This window comes from Chrysoperla carnea, chromosome 5, assembly GCF_905475395.1.
Source record: "Chrysoperla carnea chromosome 5, inChrCarn1.1, whole genome shotgun sequence".
Classification (NCBI taxonomy): Eukaryota; Metazoa; Arthropoda; class Insecta; order Neuroptera; family Chrysopidae; genus Chrysoperla; species Chrysoperla carnea.
The window spans coordinates 75,376,797-75,400,677 of NC_058341.1; the positions used below are offsets into that span (position 1 = coordinate 75,376,797).

Sequence of the window (23,881 nt, forward strand, 5' to 3'; positions counted from 1 at the left end):
GGGTGCAAATTATTTAGTATGCATTATATGGGAATAAAAGCTGTGTGTGTGACATGTATGTATATGTGCTTTTCTAAGAGTGATTATCTTTCTTTACTAACCTGGTGTAAAAAAAAAATAACGATTGCGTAATCAACATTGTCTATACATGGTTTTTCAACAAATAGGTTAGTCAATTGTTTTTTGTCACTTGTCTACCATTCCTGGTAGTGCAAGCAAACTACTCTTTTAAAAGAGAAAAAAAATTCGTTACAGGGCAAACTCAGCGGGAAAGGGTCGATAAAGAGGTTTCAAATGTTGGGTAAAAAATCCAACAGCTGAATGTTTGCCGGTGAAGAGTGGTGGGGGTTCAAAGATGTAGGGAAATTTTTTTTGCGGTTTGCGGCGTCATCGTCCAATCAAAAAAATAAATGTAATAGTTCTCGACAGTAAAAAATTTAGAACTTTTATTGTTATCATTTTTTATCATAACATCAAAACTTTCGAGTAAAACGTAGAGAATCATTTTTTTGGTTTTTCATTTTTTCTGCGCGAAAAAATTTGCAATAATTATGCAATTTGATACAATTCACGTTGGTAATGAAGACCACATTTTAAAGTCGCTCGAAAAGGTTTTTTTTAACGAAAGGCAATTTCTGCGAAGGTCATTTTCTTCGTAAAGACATCAAATTTTATATAAAAATATAAAAATATGTTACTGTATGCAAAAAACACTCTTAAAATAGCATAAAAATGAAAAATTATATAATAATCAAATTTCATATCCATTTCCATTTAGTAATTTTTTATGCAATACAAATTACATGTTTGTAATATTGTGTGGAAGTTGTCTCATACATATGAATATGAAATCTGAAAATTCGAAAAAACTGAAAAATTATTTTTTTGATAAAACACCACGCTCTCTTTGCTCATTCTCGGCCCGCAGCGCTAATTATGTATGAAAAATAAAATAATATTGCAACGGCATCTTAGAAAAAAAGATTTTCAAAATAAGACGTATGCAAATATTATTGTATTACAACTTTGGCAAATATATTATTTTGATATACTATTGTTAAGGGGTAACGACATTTCTTGTTTATATGGGCGCGGCCATGTTTTTTTTTTATATTGCTGACATCTGGGATCGAGAAGAAAACATATATATAAGGCTAACTACATTTTGACATTATGGAAACGAACCTTTTAGAAAGTATTTTGTGCAAAATGCAAAATTTTTATCTGGTCTGATTTAAAATCATAACTTACGTTAAAATGTAAGTCGACATCCGATCGAATAATCTACTCTTACATATAAATTTAAATAAATAAATAATAAATTTCTACATAAATTTAAAAATTTTAAAATAATTCTATTTTATAAAAAACTAACCCCATAAAAACCAAGTTTTTAATATAAAGCGACCTACATTAGGGAAAATAAATCAGGTTACTGTTTTCACGTATGAAATTTTATATGATCAATTAAAAATTACAGATCTGTCCCAATTTGATAAAAATTGACTCAAATTATAACTTACATATCATATAAAAATGTAAGTAGGTATCCGATCAATATTTTTTATAAAAAATTTATTTGTAACTAAGTTCTGGCCTAGTTTAATGTAGAATTAAAAATAATTTTAAGCAAACTTAACTTACATAAAAATGTAAATTGGCGTCCGATCGTTAAAATTTACGAGTACATATATACAATTATTAATATAAAATATAATTATAACCCATGATAAATATGATTATAACCTATTTTATTTCGGAAATTGACTGTTTGCCATATATGTGGAGTATTACATATACACCGTGTTCTGTTATTAACTGCAGAAACCTAACTTTTCAAAATATGCTCATCAAGAGCAACAAAAAAACTCTTTTCCAAATTTCGATCTGAGCCTTAATTTGGGAGCTACAGGTATGACAAAAATTGATAAATTTGATTATTCATTGGCTGTCATTCGATAAACAGTAGCCAATGAAAATCAGAAGATATTAGTAAATTTTTTTTTAATAATATTCAACTGAGGTAGGGATTTTTAGAAATTATAACATGATTTGATTCGATTATATTATTTTGCAAAAACATTAAATTATTGTACTTAAACAAACAAACTATGTGACAATGGGTGTGGTTTGCTTGTTTACGTCCAATCATAAATTGTTTACTTATAAGTATTATTATTTTCTCAGAATAATAAAAAACAAAAAATGTATAAAATTATTAAATTGTCCCACTTTTTATAATTTAAATATTTTTATTCTATTATTCTGAGAAAATAATAATAATAATTATAAGTAAACAACTTATCATTGGACCTAAGTAAGCAAACCACACCCATTGTCACATAGTTTGTTTGTTTAAGTACAATAATTTAATGTTTTTGCAAAATAATATAATCGAATCAAATCATGTTATAATTTCTAAAAATCCCTACCTCAGTTGAATATTATTTAAAAAAAATTTACTAATATCTTCTGATTTTCATTGGCTACTGGTTATCGAATGACAGCCAATGAATAATCAAATTTATCAATTTTTGTCATACCTGTAGCTCCCAAATTAAGGCTCAGATCGAAATTTGGAAAACAGTTTTTTTGTTGCTCTTGATGAGCTTATTTTGAAAAGTTAGGTTTCTGCAGTTAATAACAGAACACGGTGTATATGCTGTTTACCTAATGTAAAATTTTTGTTCGTAGATGTTGACTGCCATGTTATCTCTTGTCACCAAAAATATTTTAATAGTTGATACACATAATAGTTCTAATGTACAAAATAGTCCTAATACACGAACCAAAGTTTATAAATTTTTAGTCTTATATTTTTATTGAAGTTCCTATCGAATTTCGAGAAATTTTTAATAAAAAAATGCTTATTCATATTACAAATTGTATTAAGAAGGGCAAAAGACTTTGGTTTTCACATTTTATAAACACGAATTTAAAATATTAACAAAAAGTAATAACCTCACGTAGGATCGTTACATAAATTTGTAAATTTTTTTTATTAAAATTTACAAAATTTAAGTCTTTAGCCCTTTGTAAAATCATTTTGAACATGTATGCAAATTTTCAGGTCATTTTATTGAGGGCAACATAGGAAATATTTTGTTTAAAAAAATGTCGATAATCTTCATATGACTATAACCCCTTAAGGGTAATACATTATATTTCCGTTCAATCAAATTAAATATAGTTTGAATTCATTAAAAAACGCAGCGTTAAAAAGTGCAAACGCTTTTATTTCTTATTTTTAAAAATTAATTATACATATCCTGTGCTTGAAAGTTAGTGAGTGTTTGCTTTCTTGGGAATGAAGGACACAAATAAAGTGTATTTGTTTTAAAATTTTTTATTTGCCAACGTTTTGACCTCAATTGTAATGCAAAGTTGTAATGCAATAATATTTGCATACGTCTTATTTTGGAAATCTTATTTTTTAAGATGCCGTTGCAAGTTTATTTTATTTTTCATACATAATTAGCGCTCCAGGCCGAGCAAGAGAAAAGAGAGCGCGGTTTTTGATCAAAAACATAATTTTTCAGTTTTTTGAACTTTCAGATTTCATTTCGCATACAAATTGCATATTCATATGTATGAGACAACTTCTACACAATATTACAAACATGTAATTTGTATTGCATAAGAAATTACTAAATGAAAATGGATATGAAATTTGATTATTATATAATTTTTTAGTTTTTTGCAATTATAAGAATGTTTTTTGCCTACATTAATATATTTTTATTTTTTTATATGAAATTTGATACCGTATAAGAAAGTCATGTTTCTAATTGTTCTATTAGATATTTCTAAACTTACTTATGAGTTTGATGAGACAAAATTGGAATGATTTTTGTTAAATTTATAGCAAGTGTCGCAAGTGGATCAAATATTATCTGGAATGAAATATTTGAAATAAATTCAAAACAATTATTAATAATGCTATTGTTATATAGCAAATAAAATCTGACAATAAATAATTTCCTTTCATTTTTTTTTTCTAATTTACTCCTTACGCTTACCCTTTAATCTACACTGAATATTTTTTGGCCACAAAAAACTTTCCATAAAAAATTCTTCCGAAAAATTTCAAGAGAAAAATTATTCTCCGAATCCATGTTATCTTACAAAACTTAAAAATTTTAATTACTCGCACAATTCAAATTTTTTATTCTACTTGCTGTAACATCTCATACTTTGTTTTCGGAACTTCTTTGTAACAAGTGGTGAAGCTATCAAATTCTGCAATTCAACGTTAAGTTCCAGAAGTATTGACCAAAATAACAAGAACATCGCTCTTCTTGCTTAGTTTTAACCGTCGTCTCAGAAACTACTCGTTCAGTTGTCAAAATAACCATCGAAAATTACTTTCATTAAATGCAAGTTTAAAAATAGACCTTCTTCAGAAATTTTTCCTTTTTTAAATGAAAGTAAATGTCTCGATGAATGGGCTAATTTTTTTCCTCGATTTTTTGAGCCATATAACCGAGAAGAAAAGTATTATATATATATCAATTATATTTGACATAAATCAAGTTACAAATCTTTTAAACATATCCATACAAAAAAAAAATAATAATAATAATAACTAAAACTTAATAGTATATATTTGCGAGGGCTTAGTAGAGATATGTCTGTCTTTTCATCAAAATATATCGCAGATACGACGTTACTGTTTTCATAAGCTCTTAACTAGAGCAATTAAGTATAGATTGAGTTGTAGTCAGTCGCAATTTATTTAATTCCACCCTTTCTTGGCCTGCAGTTCCTGGACAGTCCTCTATCAGATTCTTCACACTTTCTGCTGAGTCACACAACACACATATTCTAAATCCATCAAGTTTCACACTTTCCCACTTAAACCCATACATTCTAAAATTTGCAATCAACAATCTCTCACTTATTACACACATTCACATATCTAGCACCTAGTTTATAATGGTCTAAGGTTATAAAGGTGCTTAGACTCACTTTCATTCTTATATCATTCAAACTTTTACGTATCCTAACTCTTCAAATTCTTTCTTGATCTTTGATCTCACACATCCCTCATCCAATTCATTCAATCCTTTTTCGTTCATTAAATCTCTTATTCTATCCAACGTATCCTCATTCAAACAGATTATTTGCAGCTCTTTGTTGCTATTTTACTCTCTATTGCGATAATTAAAAGCCTTTGTCATGCAATAATATTCAACACTCCTAGTGCCCATTTCAATATTAATTGCTGAATTGGTAATAAATTTTGCTACACCCAACAGTTCTTTAAGAAAATTATGCATTAATGTGTTAACAGTCCTAATATGCTCCTTATAGTTATGACTATTTCCAACCCACAATTCGCTTCCATAAGTTAATATTGGAATTATTAAAATATTGCACATTTTCAAAATCACGTTTATAGGGAAATTTTCATATCTGTACACATACCTTCTAATACTCATTTAAACTTTCATTGCCTTATCGGTCATACGTTCCACATGCTCTTTCCATTTTCCATTACTACACATCACTACACCCAAATACTCAAAACAACTAACATTCTCTACAATCATTTCTTTATAGTTCCATACTTCATTCATACTACTTTTTCGTCCATTCGTCACAATCATCATTTTTGTTTTTTTAACATTCACACTCAACATCCATCTTTCAGAATGCTCCTCTAAACCTTTTAAAAATCTTCGCATACCTCCTACTGTTTTTGAAATAAGCACCACATCATCTGCGTAAAATAATATTTTTATTTCTTTACCATTAATACATGGTGATGTGGTGTTTATTCACTCCATCCATTCATACATATCATTTATGTATACCAAGAAAAGAAGTGCCGATAAGTGACAGCCTTGCCTGAGACCTTGAAAAGTCTTAAATTCTGGGCTTACATATCCGTTACCTGATGGAATACAACACGCAGTGGACTGATATATAGATTTTAGTATTTCAGTCATGTAGATTGGCAATCCGATATTTACAAGTTTATTCCATAAAAGATGTCTATTTACTTTATCGAATGCCTTCTCAAAGTCTATGAAGCACAGATAAGTTTTGGTTCTTTTCACGGCTAATGATTTATCTATGATTGTTTTCAACACCAACACATTATCCATTACTTCATAGCCAGTGCGAAATCCGGCCTGGGCATAATTTATAACACTATTATCATTTAACCACTGTCGTAAACGATCGGATAAAACTTTTGTATATATTTTACTCAAGCTAGGCATAAGTGTCAAACCTCTGTAATTCTGAGGATCAGAAGGACTTCCCTTCCCTTTATATATATTTGTGATTATTCCAGACCTCCAGGCATCTGGATAAAATCTGTCAACTATCATGGCATTCATCCAGTTAAAATCAGGGCAGTGTTTATGTATGGTTTTAATAATTTTATTTAATATTCCATCTTTGCCTGGTGCCTTGTTGTTCTTTGCCATGATAATTGCCAGATCTATATCCGTGTATTCCTGGGAAAGATTGTGATAATCGTTTTCATCAGTTGTCGACACTTCCTCTATTAATGTTTCCTCCCATTCTACACTATCTTCATACAAATTACTATAATGCCTAACCCATTCATCCCATTTTACCTCATCTTTCACATAGTTTTTACCTCGCCTGGCTAATATCTTCCATAGTAGCTTGGAATCGTTGTTATTAGCAGCTTCATTCACCCTTTGCACATATTCTGATTCATATATTTTTTTCTTTCGCTCGCACATACATTCAAAAGATTCCTTGCACTCCAGATAAAGCTTTAGTGACAAATCAGCCTTTTGTCTTCTCATTTTCCTTAGTTTATTTTTTAGCTCTTTTCTTTGTTGCTTACAGTCGATGTCATTCATACCAATCGTACTTTCTAGTAACTGTAATCTTACGATGACTTTTAGTTTCTAGATCTCTACTTAAATAGCCTATCCAGTCTTGTAAAATTTTAACAGCTTCATTAATTTTATATTTTTCTATCATCAAATTAACTCCGATTGTAAACAAACGAGATTCTTCGCTATTTATTCGGTTGAGGATACGTATTTCTTTGTAGGGATCCCACCTATATCTCATTAATTCCTCATTGCAACATAAGTTTCCTTCGCCCACTATATTACTAATATCATTCTTTACTTCTAATGGAAAATGAAAAGACTCAACCAATTCCCCTATCATCATATCATCATATCAGTATACCCATCCCACAAATCTTTCGTAACACACAAGTAATTAATACCACTCTTCCCTTGTTTCGATACATTCGTCCACTCACCACTACTGTCACTCAAAGCCCTTCCATTCAAAATCACCAAATTATTCTGTCTAACCATGCTCAAAAACTTTTTGCCATAACCATTCACACATTTGTCCATGCTTTGCCTAGGCTCTAATACTTCATGCTCTATATCTCTACATGATCGGTTTCTATTACAATTCTCGCATTCATGTCCCCACCCAAAATGATTGAAGCATCAGGAAATTTTTATATTATGGCATTTATTTCGGCATTTGGCATAGCAAAAAACTTATAATTCGTATATTTCGAATTTTCTGGCTGCAAATAACCACTCCTATCAAAATTTGTTTCGCTCCACACATCACTAACATCCATATAACTTCTTTCATTCCGTTCTGGATTTCAATTACCATTTCAGGAAACCTTCCTTTATTCGTATCTCGTTCACCACTTCTACATAAACCTATATAAACATATATACCTTTCCCATTTACATCATTATAAAATCCGTATCCGTTAGTCTTATCCATGTTTCCATTGGCAGTGTCGTCTAATTTATTTTTTTTAACCTCCCTATCTGTATTCAGTTTTTTGGGGTTTGTTTCCCATGTATGCAGATGTCGACGGAGATGAAGTTTTGATAGAATTTAATCTTGGCCGAACAAAATGGTCCAAGGTCGGCGACTTTAGGGTTATATTGTTCTGTTCTTTCTTTTTATTTATTTCTTTATTTGTTGATAGCTGTATTTTTTTGCTCACGGTAGTATTTACTTCGATGTTCCGCTGCCGAGTTTTCTTCAGTTTCCAAATACCTTTTTTTACTATTTATATTAGCTTCAGGTATTATCCCAGTTTGATTAAGCGTTTCATTACCCAATAATTTCCCGTCCACATACAGTTGTCCTTTTTTAATGATAGCATGTTTTCCATTTTTTCGAAAATTCATCATCTGTGGTATAAGTTTCTTTTCCTTTTGCCTTTCCTTTAAAGTTAGGTCATCTGATATGTATATACAAGACCCTTTCAAATTTTTCTTATTATAGAAAATCTGACGTTTCATTCTCCATGGCGTTAAACCCATAATTATCGGTCCATCGTTTTTATAACCATTCCCCATTCTATTAGTGAAATCAATATCACTGTAATTAAATTCTATTTTTAGATTTGCTTTCATAAAATTTAATACAAGATCATCTAATTCTTCTGCGTTTTCTTTAGTATTTTCAATTCCTTAAATAATGATATTTTTGCGTTTAGAGAGTTTTTCAAAATATTCAACACAATTTTCTACATTACTAAGTCTTTCATCCAACTGTGTATTCTTAAGTTTTATTTCCTTGAACTGTTGATGTAGATTATTGTTAAGATTTGCATATATCAGCTTTAATATTACCGATTTCATTTTTCAAGCTCAAGATAGCATCAAGAATTTCCTTATTCGACATGTTTATAACAAATGTCAATTGAGATAATAATAAAAAAAGCAAATAAAAATTGTAGTAAATAAAACGACATAAGAGACCTTCGAACTGAACTCCGTTGTAATGTATAACACACTTATCTGAAGTGACCACTTAACTGATTCCGCTATGAGTAATGCTACAGATATTTACAAATTATAATTAATATTTTGTTTCCTCTATAGGCAATTGTTTGTATTTCGGCAACTTCTTCAAAGAACTAGCAGAATTATAGAAAAAAGATATAAATCACAATTATTTCATAAATCACCACTTCTCACTTATATTCACGAAAATTATTTTGAAAAATTTAATCACTTTTAACACAAGTAAAACAGTAAATTCTAATTTTAATTTAAGAGGTTTATTTTGAACGATGTTGACACTTTGACGTTTTTTTGAAGTAAGAAAAGTATTGACTATCATTAAAATTCAAATTGGCAAAATAGATCCGGAAACTCACGAAGTTATACGAATGGCGCTGTGACGTCAGATCGTCAGTTGACTTTGACTAATTATCAAAAATATACGGATTACGAATGAAATAAATTCGCAATGACAGATAAACCGGTCAATAGTGCCGGCATGTTTTGTGACTACTCTGTGCCCGAATACTACTTCAAAACAGCAAAAATAATTAAATAATCAAAAGATTTGACATCGACTCTTGCGAGTGTCAGTAAAGACATGGCATTAACGAAAAAACAACATGGCGAAAACCAGACAATATAAACAGTGTCAACAGAAAAATTAATTTAAAGAATCAAAAAATCTGATTGAGCAAAATTAAAAGTGAAAAGTAACATACAAATCCAGTAGTCAACATAGTGACCTCAACAGTTTGGGCCTATTATAATGTAGACCCGCTCAAAACTTCCCAATAATGGGGCCGACTGTTAGAGTCCTTATGTAAACTACTGAACTTGTTTTTTCTTTTCAATTTTTATTTAACGCAGTCGGGCTTTTGGATTTTTTAAATTTTTTAAAAAAATAAAAATTAAGTTATAGTGGTAGATGAGTTGTTTACTGCATTTTGAATCGAACACTTGAAAAAATACAGTTAAATAAATATTGAAAAAATAATCATATTAATAAAAATACATATTTTGACAAAATTTGGACGTGTATATATTTAAAAACATTCAAAGAGAAGCAAAATTAGTTATTTCAAGAGCTTCAGCTCAAATTAAGTACAATCATGGTTACCATTCAAGTTTTTGTAGCATTAATTCTTTGGGTTTTACATGGACATGCTGTAAATGGTTTGGCAATTATTGAAAGTAATTTAGAAAATATTTCTAACGCGGTAAGTTTAATAAAATTCGTTAAATTTTAGTAAATTTTGTGTCCAAAAACTTGAAGTTAGCCAAACAAATATGCGGTTTTACTATTTTATTTTAAAAAGGCTGAATGTTTTTATTAAAATTACATTCTCTAATTAAAAAATGAAACCATATTAAGGATGTACAAATTTTCGATAAAAGGCTTCATTTTTTTTTATATGAAGTTGCACTAAGCCTAAATCAATTTTGAAAATATAAGGATGAATCTTGTTGACTTCGAGTTGAGACATAGTTATTCAAATAAATACCATGATTTAATTGTATTTTTTAAATAGAATTTCTTAATATACAATTTTATTTCGAGTATCGTTAGCGACATGTAAGTCCGTTGTTTGTATTTTAATTGTATTTTTTAAATAGAATTTCTTAATATACAATTTTATTTCGAGTATCGTGGTATTTATTTCAATAACAATTCTGAAAATTTTAGGAGGGGGATTGCCCGATTATTTAAATAAAAAAATGACTTCAAAAGTAGGCATATTTAACCTTATTTAGCCTTATGAGAAAACGGTAAATCAATGAAATGTTTTCATAGATTTCTCCAAAACTATTAATATAGTTGGCACATAATCTAATTGTAAAGGAACACGACGAATTACTATTATATGGTGATATGGATTAAATTGAACGAAATTAAGTAATTTCTAAATTCAACAAGTGAAAACAAACAATTGACTGAGTTAATTGTTGAAATACCATTCATAGACAGTGTTGATTACTCTATCACATTACACATGCATACGTGTCACACATACCTAACTGATTTCCCCATATAATTCCTACTATAGAATTTACGCCTAATTACGCGCTCGCGGTAAACAGTGATATTTACGAAAAAATTGTTCAAACAAAAGTTGGTCCTCACTTTTTACGTCCTGAGTACGCTGTAAAAATTCCAGCTTGATATCTTTTTTCGTTTTTGAGTTATCGTGTTGACAGACAGGCGGGCAGACAACCGAAAATGGACTAATTAGGTGATTTTATAAACACCTATACCAAAATTTTGTTCATGGAATTAATATTTTTAAGCGTTACAAACTTGAGACTAAACTTAGTATACCTTGCATATAACATGTATGCATGATATGAAAATATATTTAAATTAAAATTAAAACCCAAATAAATTATTTGAAAACAAAAAAAATTTGTTGTGTCTGACTGGTTAAGGATATATGAGCACAACTAAAGAAATATATTTTTTCAATTTTGATGGTGAATTATGTTATAACTTGACAATATAAGTCAATAAAAGTTGGAACAAAATTTTTCGATATCTGGAGTAGGTAATTTTCAAAATATCAGAAATTGAAAATTTTTTTAAATTATTATCTTTCGATATTTCTAAAACCAAGGCAGATATCCAAAAATTTTATTCGTATTTTTCGTCCACATTCTGGAAGTTACAACAAACAAAAGTTATAACAAAATTTATCCTCAAAGTTGAAAATAAGGTGCTAATAATTTCAACCACAAATATAAACTTGGCTTGTCGCTCGTACTACCTTAAAATTGTCGGAAAGTATAAGAAATTGAAGATTACAGAATGATATGTTCCAATTTTTGTTTAATAGTGTCTAATTTCATACCAAATCAAGTCTTTTTCAATTAAAAGAAAACACCTTTTTCAGAATCATTTGGAACCAATATTATCAAATGACAAGTATCCATCGTTCAAGTTGGATAATAGTTATTATAAGATTCACACAGATCCACAAGTTTGGAATGATGCACGAAAAATTTGTAATAATGAAGGCGGTTATTTAGCAATATTGAATACAGATTTAGAAGCTCGATATTTAACTTCTTTAATAAACGGTCTTTATCCATATTCAAGTTTAGATGATTCAATTCCAAATAAATATTTTATTTTCATTGGATTCCATGATTATTTCCAAAATGGTGAATATGTTACAATTGATGGTATGAATTTTTAAATTTTGGAAATTTTATTATAGACAGATTTAGACGCAACTTACTTCAATTGCTAGAATCAGATTTAATGATTTTTATTTGTTTGTTCCGAAAATTGGCTCTTGATGTTGTTTATACTATTCTAGCCTTTCCCGAAATCGTTTTATATTTTAATTACACAACTAGAAATGTTTTTCGGAGAGATTCTAACAATTGATGCAGATAATGAGTAAATTAACACATTCAAGACTCGCCACATGATAGGGGGTCATTTTACCTTTTATAACTTTATACACAAAAAAACGATCATTTTAACTTATACAAAGGGGATCATTTTAACTGAACGACATATTTAAATATCGTCATAAAAACTGGCCATAAAAGTACATTATACGGGATAGTCATAAAAATTTATTATACGGGAATCAAAATGTGCTGTAATATTATTAAAAGCCAAGAGTTAAACAACCAGCCGGCGAAAACTAATACAAAAAAGATATTTTACTTTAAAATTTGTCTTATCATATAGATCATATGTAGTTAAATTAATAGTTTTGCTTCGAAATTTTTATCTCCATTTCCGCTAACTTTAGACTAAAAATGGTAAAAACCTTTATTGTAGATAATTAAATTACCTATATTTTTTGTAAAATTTTTTTTTTCTTGTTTGATTAACCACTTATGACTTATATGACTATGACGATCTACTCATTGACTATTTGACCAATATCTCTTCTAATTATTGTTCAAACAAGAAAATGATAATAACTTTTACTTTGAACTTTTTTTCTGAAATCAACATTTATAAAGTTATAAGGGGCTCAGTGTTGAAACCAACGGGTGTAAGATTAATGAAAATGAAGTATCCATATACCCCAATAGCCAGGCCATAAAAAGTAGTTTCATAATGCAATTTACTGCAGAAATTCTTCGTCTTGGAATATGTTTAGGGGTATCCCCCGAGTGTAAATCCAAATTGGCGGGATGGAGGGGTATGTGTTATTTTTGTAAAAATTTTGTGCAATTACATTCAGTACGTGATACTGAACCTATTTAAATAAAAAAATAACTCCTGTAATTTAGTGAGTGCATTATGGACAAGAGTATTGAGTTTTTATATTACCTGTAGTATAAGGTCCTAAGAAATTATGATAAATTTTTATAAATTCATGTTAATAACGGTGTGAAAGTGGATATCGTCAGATTTACAAGCGATATAAGATTAAAAGCTTGAAAATGGAAACGAATTTTGACATTTTTCGATCCCTTACGAGACAAAAATGAGGCAAGTGAATGTGTTATTACTACTCGACAGTCTATTTTATAAACAATTTTCGTTGATATGCTTTCGTTGTTTTTCTATTAAATCATTACCAATAATTAAAGTGGTTCAGTTGTCACGTGACTAGTCAACTAGTCAATTTGTATGGCTTAAATGTAACAAAATGCTCTAAAAATAAGGGTCTAAAAATATCGAAAAAGCGTCAAAAACCAAAGCCATGTTTTGCATAAACAGAATCTATAGTATGTCAATTTCTAATTTACAATTATTTTAAATAGGTTTAAATATAGAAAAATCAGGATTTAACAATTGGAGCCCTGGTGAACCAAGTAGTCCAGGTGTTGAAAATTGCGGATCAATAGAGCGAAATGGCCTCTTAAATGACTATTTTTGTGATGCAAAATCAATCTTTATTTGTGAAATACCAGCGAAACAATGAGAGATGTAACTGGTAAGTAAAGGTTCTACACAATATATAATGAAAGGATTTTTATGCTCAAAATTGATTCAAAAGACTATTTAGATGCAAAAGTACCATTTATTTGGTAATAATAAAAAAAGTTTTGTGAGTTATATTCGATTTTGAAATTATAAATTACAAGCCGCAAGCAGTTTCTCTGGAACTTTTTTTGACGTTTACCATCAGCTTTCTTCCTGAATCCTTAGCTTATTGTAGAATACAAAAACTTTTGTTAGAACAAATTTTGACGGACAAAACCTGATACAAACAGAAAGCGTTAAGTTAGATAAATTTAATAAAAGAAATTACCTTTTTAACAGGAAATATGATTCACAAATATTTAACTTAATTAGAAAAATTAACATTAAATACTAAGAAATAAAGCACAAACCTTTGTCTTTAATAAAAAAAAATTTAAATTGAATAACACGGTAAATCGTGAACAATAACAATAATATATAACTAGATTGCGAACAGGCGTGAAGCGAGGTTGAGGTAACTCAAGAGGGCTGTTTGTGATGGAGTAGTTATCAAACTACCCAAAAAAAAACTTTCAATGTAACAGACATTGGTTGCGTGCTTCAATGGGACAGGAAATATTATTCGGGCTTGCTTTCCTAAACATCTGGAAACGGATAATAAAATTATTTAATGAAAAATGTATACTGGTGTTTAATTTGAATTGAAGTTATGAAAATTTCATCAAAATTGGTTCAGTAGGTTAGAGTCTAAATGTGACACTGTTATATGTAAACAAACGAGCTTTAAGTGTAATTTAATTAGGTAATTTTATAAAATATTTTGTAAACATCGCCTTTTGTTGGAAAGCACTATATAGTGAGCGAGTTCAAGCCCCATTCGCATTTGGCCGATTTTCGGATGCTTTGTCGTGACCATCACCTTTTTTGGGGCTTGGAACCGCGCTTGTGCCGAGCCTGGATATTAATCAAAAGTCAAAAGTATATCAAATTCTCTGCGCTTTTTCAAATTGAATTAAATACAGATTCAAGTTTAAATGGTTATATTTCGATGTAAACGTGAATGGAAATCGAACAATTGATGCAAGGCAATTGAGGCGTCCAAATCAAAGTTTCTGACCTTTTTTGAGCAGTGCACCATTCCTGAATTCATTTTAATTACTTTAAAACCGTACAAGAAAATTATGTTTTTAATTGTTCTATTAGATATTTCTAAACCTACTTATGAGTTTGATGAGAAAAAATTGGAATGGTTTTTGATAAAAAATTGCCGCAAGTGGATCATATAATATCTGGAATGAAATATATTGGAATAAATTCAAAACAATTATTAATAATGTTATTGTTATGTAGCAAATATAATTTGACAATAAATAATTTCATTTAATTTTTATTTTAATTTACTCCTTACCCTTACCCTTTAATCTACACTGAATATTTTTTTGCGACATAAAACTTTCTATAAAAACATGTTACTTTTGAAAAATTTCAAGAGAAAAATAATTCCCCGAAACCGTGCCATCTTACAAAAACTTAAAAATACTAATTAACCGCACATTTTTTTTAATGAATGCTGTAACATTCAATACTTTGTTTTCGGAACTTATTTGTAACAAATGATGAAAACCATCAAATTTTACTGCTCTTAAATAAAGTTTATTTCTGTGAAAATGTGGTTCATACTGCGATTCAACGACAAGTAGCAGATATGTTGTTTAGAATTGACAAACAAATCGATCTTGTTCAGCTTTAACCGTCGTCGCAGAAAGCACTCACTTAATTGTCAAAATTACCATCGAAAATTGCTTTTATCTTAGTATAAAATATTTTCCTTTTGCTTGGTAATAGTTTTGTATGAGATAGTACACCATTATTTTTAATGGGGTCTGAGTTTAATGCTTTTTTAACCCATTGCGCGACGCAAAGGAGCGGTCTTGTGTTTGGCAGACTGTGTATGTATGTATGTTTTTTCATTCGCGGCTCAACGTCTGAGCCAAGAAAGAGTTGAAAAGTAAGTTGAAAGGGAGTTGAAAGAATTGATTGAAATAAATACCACTACATTCTCATTTCTCACCATTTCAACTTTCAGAACAAAGCTTGATAAAAAAGTTTGATAAAAATTTACATGGAACAATATCAATTGCTCCAAAAGATTTTAGATAATGCCGTTTTTTATAAAATGGAAGCCAAAAGAAAAAACGCCTAAAATATGAAAACATTCTATTTTTTGATACGTTTAAAAACGAAAAGTGGGAGAGTGGTAACAATTTTATAGAAACAATATGCAAGGCCTTTAAAGAAGAAAGTTTAGGTTTTTGAATATGAAAAAGAAAAACAGCGCGATTATTATTTCAGATGAAACAGGATTTTAAATCCAGATGTGTCAATTTTGCTTAGAAAGAAAATATCTTGGTCCAAAATGCTTATATGAGAATTGTAAAATAATTTTTAACATTTTGGTACGCTTCTAAACTTTATATAAAATTTAGTGATAACATTTTTTATTCTTTCAACCCTTCTTGCAAAGTGGCAAGGGGTGATAAAAAATTTGAGAAAGTGATTCCAAAACTAAAAAGTACAAGCTTTCAAATGAGCTCTTAAGGTTGCAAATTCGATAATTTTTCGCGGTGGTACAGCTATTTGAAATTGAGGTAAAAATTTGTGGATAATTTGGTCCCTTTATTAATTTAGCGTAGTGTTTGAATAAATAGATTAGTTTTTTTTATAAAAAAAAACTTTATTTATGCTGCTACTTATTGTAGCATACAGTAGTATATATACCACTAGTTGGTTTTACATCTAGGCATATAACTATCACGAGTATGACAGAGTACATGCGTTAAGCAATGCCTCAAAGTAAGAGGTATTATAGATGTTATATGAAATTGCAAAAGTGACTTGTATCGTGGGTTCAATGTCTTTTAAGCTATACAACAGTTCTTCTGTTGTGTGTCTGCAGAGACTGGGGGTTCAACACATGTATACAATACCACTCACCTAGATGCATTGCTTAACGCATGTATTCTGTCATACTCGTGATATTTATATGCCTAGATATAAATAAAACAAGTGAAAACAAACAATTGACTCAGTTAATTGTTGAAATACCATGTATAGTCAGTGTTGATTTCTTTATCACATTACATATACAAACATGTGACACAAACATACATAACTGATAATCAAGTATAGTACATATTATAAAATTTTCGTCAATTTTACGAACTTGACCTCACTTTTTACGTCCTGGCTACGCTGAAAAATTTCAGCTCGATATCTTTTTTCGTTTTTGGGTTATCGTGTCCACAGACGGACTAATTAATGGACTAATTAGGTGATTTTAGGAACACCTATGACAAAATTTTTTTCCTAGCGTCATTATTTTTAAGCGTTATAAACTTGGGACTAAACTTAATATACTATATATATTTCATATATACATGGTATAACTAGTGGTATATTATTAGGTATATTGTAATAAACATGTAGTATATAGTACATTTCTTTGGGGTTCAGAAACACTCGATTTTAACGGATTTATAGCCGTCGTTTCACAAAAGATTTCAAATTTTTTTTAACGTAAAGTAAGTATTTATTAGTAACCTGTGTAAGTTTCAGAGAAATGCGAATTTTACCTTTTACCGTTAAAACCCATCCTTAAAAAATGTATTTTTCAAGGCTCGATTTCGGCATTAAAAATTAAAAATTTCACTTGTTGCTAAAATATAATTATCGAACTCTAGACGAAGAGATTAAGCCCCGAAAAACTGCTCTACCATCATCCTTCGATCAAGAGGAAAGTTCTTACAAAAGGTATCTTTTCTCGAAAAATTATCAAAATTGGTTGCTAAATAAAAACTGAAGAATGGTAAACCTGTTACTCGTACATAACTTCACTAAATATCAACTTTAAAATCGAACAAGTGAAAACAAACAATTGACTGAGTTATTTGTTGAATTACCATGTATAGACATTGTTGATTAGGGAATCGTTTGTTTCTTCATGTAAGTAAAAATAGATAGCCAGACATACATACATGTCACACACACATGACTGATATTCCCATATAATACATACTACACAATATTCGAGACTTATTGGCGCCTCCACAGGTAAACAGTGATGTTTTCGAAAAAATGTTTCTAACAAAAGTTCTTTATTTTGTAATAAGGAACATTTCTTACATTTAAACTTTTATTATATCTCTTACGGTTAACAAGATTGGTCCTACGGTCCCAATTGACCTATATAGACTGGTCAATCTAAATTTTTCGAGCCATAGTCAAGATACAGCAAACCAATACATGTAAAAAGTCGTAAATTTTCCGTAGAATTCAATGCACCATTTTTTCACACTTTTAAATTACGGGATGACATTCAAAATGGCTGCCAAAGTTGCTCGAAAACAGTATTTTTAGGTTTTTTTAAAAAATACGCTTTGTATAAAAAAAAGTTCCGAACAAAAAATGCGTAACTTTTAATTTCGAATCGATCTAGCCCAGTTAGATGTCAAAAAATTATAATATAAAAAATTTTTTGAAAAAAACTTGTAAAAATTGCATTTTTTTGAAACGCCCATATCTCTTTGAAAAAAATATATTTTTAAACAACCCTAAGTGAAAAGTTTGTCCTTAATATGCCCAAGAATATCGTTTTTGCAAATTTGAAAAATATTGAAAAGTTTGGGCAAAAATCGCTTTCAGACTATACTTGGAAAAGTTAGTTCTTCACTTCAAGTTGATCTGAATGAACACTTGAAGAAATACAGTTAAATAAATATTGAAAAATGAAGAATATTGATCCAAATATTTGAAAAAATTTTGACGTATCTTTAAAAGTGTGTAAAAAAAACCCAGTCAGTTATTTCTGAAACTTCAGCAACAAGCTTTAGTATACATTAGATAAAATCATGGTTTGCATTCAAGTTTTCATTCAACATTAATTCTATGTGCTTTACATGTAAGTTTAATATAATTATTCTTAAATCGTGCAGAATATAAGTAGAATTTTTTCACAGTGTGTGTGGAAAATTTACTTGTGGCACTCAAATTAGTATTTAAGTTTGCTGTATAATTTTTTTAATTAAACACAATTTTATGAAACTAAAGTGTTTTATAAACGTATGAGTTAGTTATTCAACGAAAATTTAAAACCGATTCGAAAATGGGCCGAAAAATTTGATATACATGAGTTTTACTTAGGTAATATGCCCTTCCCGCCTAAAAAACTACATTAAAATCCTGAAACCATTTATCAATTTTATTTAAATTTTACATTTTTTTCAATAATAAAAAACAAAGTCAATCGTTAAATTGTTAATTTCGTAGTTAACGTAATTGAGAATTATCTGTAAAGGCTTTAAATGTTTTTGAAGGGATTCTAACAATTGACTTCTGAACCATTTTTCGCGCTAGAGACCTTTTTCTCCCTATCTCCTCTACTTTCCTTTCGTTTAGATGCAGTGCATGAAAAACCAAATTCACAAAGACAAGTATAATCTCTACCCTTCTTCACTTTGCTTACATCTCTTACCTGTCTGCTTACATCTCTTACTGTACATGTGTGTGAGTTGAAAATTGGAAAAACTATCAAGATTTTCGAAAAATAAAAGTACCCAGGGCAAGTAAAATACGAATACCTATAACATATCCAAATTTCAAATCGATAGAGTAAAGGGAAACTTTCCGTTTTTCTTTATAAATTTTTTTCCCACCCATGAGTATTTATACTACAATCATCTCAGAAACACCTCGGAATCAAACGGTATAAGCTGAATTTTTGTACAAACCTTTATTTTGTGTCCGTCCCTAGATATTCAAAGCCAGAGGTCGCAAAAATCAATTTTTTGATAATATCTCGTTTTCTTTGCCTTCCATTGTATTTACATTTATTACAAATTTTGTCTAAAAGTTTTCTTTGTACGATGAACCGTTTTTCAAATAGAGGGCATAGAAAATAGAACGCTCCGCCTAGCGTACTTCAGTGCTGGGCCAATATTTATAAATATTAGGTATTAAATAATTATTTAAGTACTATTTAATGAATAATTAAGTAAAAATACCGTATAATAGACTGGGTAAATATCGAATCCTAATCTATTATGCAGTTTTTTGACTTAATTATTCAATAAATACTACTTAAATAATTATTTAATACCTTAACAAAAACTTTCAAAAGACAAAATTTGTAGAAAATTTTATACTCAACAACTTTTAGCATAAATGTTAATACGATACAAAAGGGAAACAAAAACGAGATATTCTCAAAAAACTGATTTTCGCAACCTTTGACTTTGAATACCTTAGGAGACGTAACCATACATGTATTTAGAGACAACATTTTTGTACTGTCAAATTAAACATTTGTACAAAAATTCAGTTTATTCCATTAGAATCCGAGGTTGTACCCTTTTTTAACTAAGATGATCGGGCTATTAAACAAAACCAGTTTGTGAAAATAAATAAAAAACTATTTAAATTAAAAGTTAAAACCTTAATAAATTATTGAAAACAAAAAAGTCGTTGTGCACGACTAATTCATAATGTATGAGCACGGTAGTGGGGAATCAAATTAAAATATATATATATTGTTAGGCCCTGGACGGCGCGGGCGTTATCCTTAAAAACGTAGTTCTAACACACTAAATCAATCAAATTATTATTATTAACTAATAATATTTTAATAATGTTATAACCTAAATTGTAATAGTAGCATGGTTTGATTATTTAGCTGGTCAGCAAAATTAATATTTAATATTTAAAATTTATGTCACAATATTTCATATTTTGACTTAAAAGTTTTATATTTAAAGGCAAGCTAAATATTCAAAAAATCATACAGTAATTATTACAACTTAGAGATTCAAGTGCAACTTAATTTGTAATAAAAAAACACCAGTGATTAATTTAATATAACATATTTTAAAGTCTCCGAATAAAATAAATATCATACGTAATATCAGTATATCAGTGTTTACTTTGTAAGACGTCGTATTTATCCCCAAGGATTCACAAAGTCTTTCCTTTTCAAACATTAAGACTTTTGGTGGCAGCCTAAGTCCTTTGGTACACAACAATATTTTCAATTTTGATGGTGACTTATGTTATAACTTGACAATATAAGACGAAAAGTAAGAATACAATTTTTCGATATCTAGAGTTATTTAAAATTTTATTTAATTATTAAGCTTTCGATATATTGAAAACCAAGATAGATATCGAAAAATTTTATTCGTATTTTTGGTCTTTTAATGTTAGAACAATATTCATCATCAAAGCTAAAAATTAGGTACAAATAATTTCAGAACTTGCCTTGGCGCTCGTACTACCTTAAGAGTGGATACTTTTGAAATGAACACTACACTCTATAAAAACAGGGTATACATGGAAAAATTTTTTTTGCAGACACTGTTTGAACTGACATCTGCTCAATGTTCTGATGTTCTAATACCGCAGCATGGTGATAGAATTGGATGATGCAAGAAGAATGTGTAATGGTGAAGGAGGCTATCTAGCAATAGTTAATTCGCCTGGTGAAGCTGAATTCCTACAAACTTTGATGAATTATTATCCAATCTCATGTATAAGTGATGCGGATAAACTGGAAGCTTTCATAGGAATACATGATTATTTTCAAGCGGGACGCTACGTTACAATTGATGGTACGATATATATATATATATTTTTTTTTTTTTTTTTTTAATTTTTTTTAGTTTTTGGACATGCAACTTTTTGTAAAAGTAAAGATCTTGTGCATTTTGCACTTTGAGACTCTTAAAATAAGACCTGAGAGCAAGTAATTTCCATTCTACCGGGTCAAAAAAAATTGATTGCAATTAAGGATGCACGAGCGTTAGGGCAATTTTGGATAAAAGTCTTGATTTTTTTATATAAAGTTGGACTCAGTCTAAATCAATTTTGAAAATTTGATGGGGATTACCCGATTCTTTAAATAATTGACTTCAAAAGTGGGCATATTTAACATTGGTCTTATGGTGAAACTGTAGATGGATGATATGTTTTCAAAGAGATTTCTCCAAAACTAATCCGTGGAACTTTAATAGAAAAAAAACTATTTAAAGTAAAGTTAAAAACTTAAAAAATTATTGAAAATATAAAAAAAAACCCGTTGTAGGCGACTAAATAAAGATGTAGGAGCACGGTAGTGAGGTCATTCAAGTATATTTCAAAAAGTAAATCCTTTCCAAGTTATTGACGATTGGAATTCGGAATATTTAACGTTAAATAACTGGAAAATTTGACGTTTTCTGAAAAAATTATATCGCCCATTTCTTAAATTACTATAAAAACCTTGAAAAAAGTTTCAAATTATTTTCAGGAAAATGTTAACCTGAAAAAAATCAACACATTTTTTTTCAAATGCACACCAAAGTTTTTTTTTAAGTTGGACTCTAACGGGTAAACAGTGATGCCTACGAAACAATGCTTCAAATAAAAGTTGTTAAATTTTTAATAAGGAATAACTTTTAAATTTAAACTTTTGTTCTATCTCTAACGGCTTACAAAATGGATACTTGACTAAATAATTAATTTGAGTGAATAAGCAAAGAAATTCATTTTTAAATTGGCATATCTCGGTCAGTTTTGAAGCTCGAAATTCTAAAAAAAAAATCTGCAGAAATACTGAGCTAGAATTTGTAATTGAACTTTTTTTATTTGATGCATGGTTTTTTTGTAATTTATGAGAGGTCGACTTTTTTTACAAAGTGCTTACAACCTAATAAACAACTGTGGAAAATTTCAAGGATGCATTAATTTTTTCTTTATTACCATGATATTCTAATTTATTTTATTAGACTATCAGTATTTTAATTTTTTTTATAAATTTTAAGTCGAAATATAGAAAAATCAGGTTATCAATATTGGAATGATGGTGAACCGAATAATATAGGGGACGAAAGATGTGGCGCTATATATCGTTTCAATGGCCGTTTAAACAATTTAAGATGTCATGATAAACATACATATATCTGTGAATACAAGCGTCCACCAGGAGGTGTAGTTGTAAGTATAATATCATTAACTAACAGTTACCCGATCGCTTCATTCGAAAATTTTCGCTTTAATATCAAAAGCTGCCGCTTTATAGCCTTCACTTCACTTCCCTTACTCTCACTTAATGCTTCTTTTGATTACAATTTTCTGGGTATTTACATTTTTTGGCGAGGAATCCTATTTAAAAAGAAAAAAAAACATATGAAACCAAACAATATACCGAGTTAATTGTTGAAACACCATGTATAGACAGTGTTGATTACGCAATCGTTTTGTTTTTTTACGTCATATAAGTAAAAAAAGATAGTAATTAATATTCCCATATGATACATAGTATATACTGTTCTAGCCTAAATGGCGCTCTCATGGGTAAACAGTGATGTTTACGAAAAAATGTTTCCAACAAAAGTTGTTAATTTTTATATAACGAACATTTTTATATTTAAACTTTTGTTCTATCTGTAAAGACTTACGAGATGGGTCCTACGGACCTGTGACTCAATTGGCATATGTTGCTCATTTACGAACTCAATCTCACTTTTTACGTAATTAGGAGGCTGTACAAATTTCAGCTTGATATCTCGTTTCGTTTTTTATTTACCATGATGGCAGACAGGCAGACCGACAGGGGGACAACCGGAAATGGACTAATTAGGGTATTTTATGAACACGTATACCAATTTTTTGATATTAGACAATAACGTCACTGGCCTATATTTTCCTTTTTGCTGAATTAGGAATTTTAAACGTTCATATTTTGCGTACTTCTAAAGATTTCCAAAAATCAACTCTACTATTTTGCGAAATATTAAAAAAAATTTATTCAACAAGTCTATTGTGTCGATACGATAAATGATATAAATTCTTTTTTTCTCAGGTTTTGGGTTGAAAAATCAAATCTACATAAAATATTATTTTTTTTGAATATACTGAATAAAACATGACTCAGAAAAAAATTGCATTTTTCTTTTATTATTTGATTCCATATAGACTGGTATTTATACAGGTTATATAGTGTGATCAAATAAAAAAAAAATGGCGTCAATTTTTAGATAATTCTGAGTTCGGAGAAAAAAATTGAATTAAGTAGATCATTATGATACAAATTGAAGAAACTAAAATCTAACATTTTTTGATGGTCGAAAGGGGTCCAAAAAAATGCTAAAGTGGCCTAATCCGGTCTTTCGCGTCAGACACCGTCGGA

At 29.3% G+C, this 23,881-nt stretch overlaps 2 protein-coding genes across 2 annotated transcripts; both read left to right on the forward strand.

Annotated features, from left to right (window-relative positions):
• The first annotated feature begins 9,821 nt into the window (after window positions 1-9,821).
• On the forward strand, window positions 9,822-14,978 carry LOC123299611 (hemolymph lipopolysaccharide-binding protein-like). The gene is made up of 4 exons (XM_044881874.1): window positions 9,822-9,991; window positions 11,660-11,951; window positions 13,503-13,675; window positions 14,869-14,978. The coding sequence occupies exons 1-3, from the start codon at window positions 9,884-9,886 to the stop codon at window positions 13,661-13,663; spliced, it is 561 nt and encodes a 186-aa protein (XP_044737809.1). The 5' UTR covers window positions 9,822-9,883; the 3' UTR covers window positions 13,664-13,675; window positions 14,869-14,978.
• A 3,611-nt stretch (window positions 14,979-18,589) lies between these two features.
• Window positions 18,590-23,566, forward strand: LOC123301437 (hemolymph lipopolysaccharide-binding protein-like). The gene is made up of 4 exons (XM_044884176.1): window positions 18,590-18,622; window positions 21,067-21,323; window positions 22,514-22,686; window positions 23,555-23,566. The coding sequence occupies exons 2-4, from the start codon at window positions 21,119-21,121 to the stop codon at window positions 23,564-23,566; spliced, it is 390 nt and encodes a 129-aa protein (XP_044740111.1). The 5' UTR covers window positions 18,590-18,622; window positions 21,067-21,118.
• Window positions 23,567-23,881: the final 315 nt, after the last annotated feature.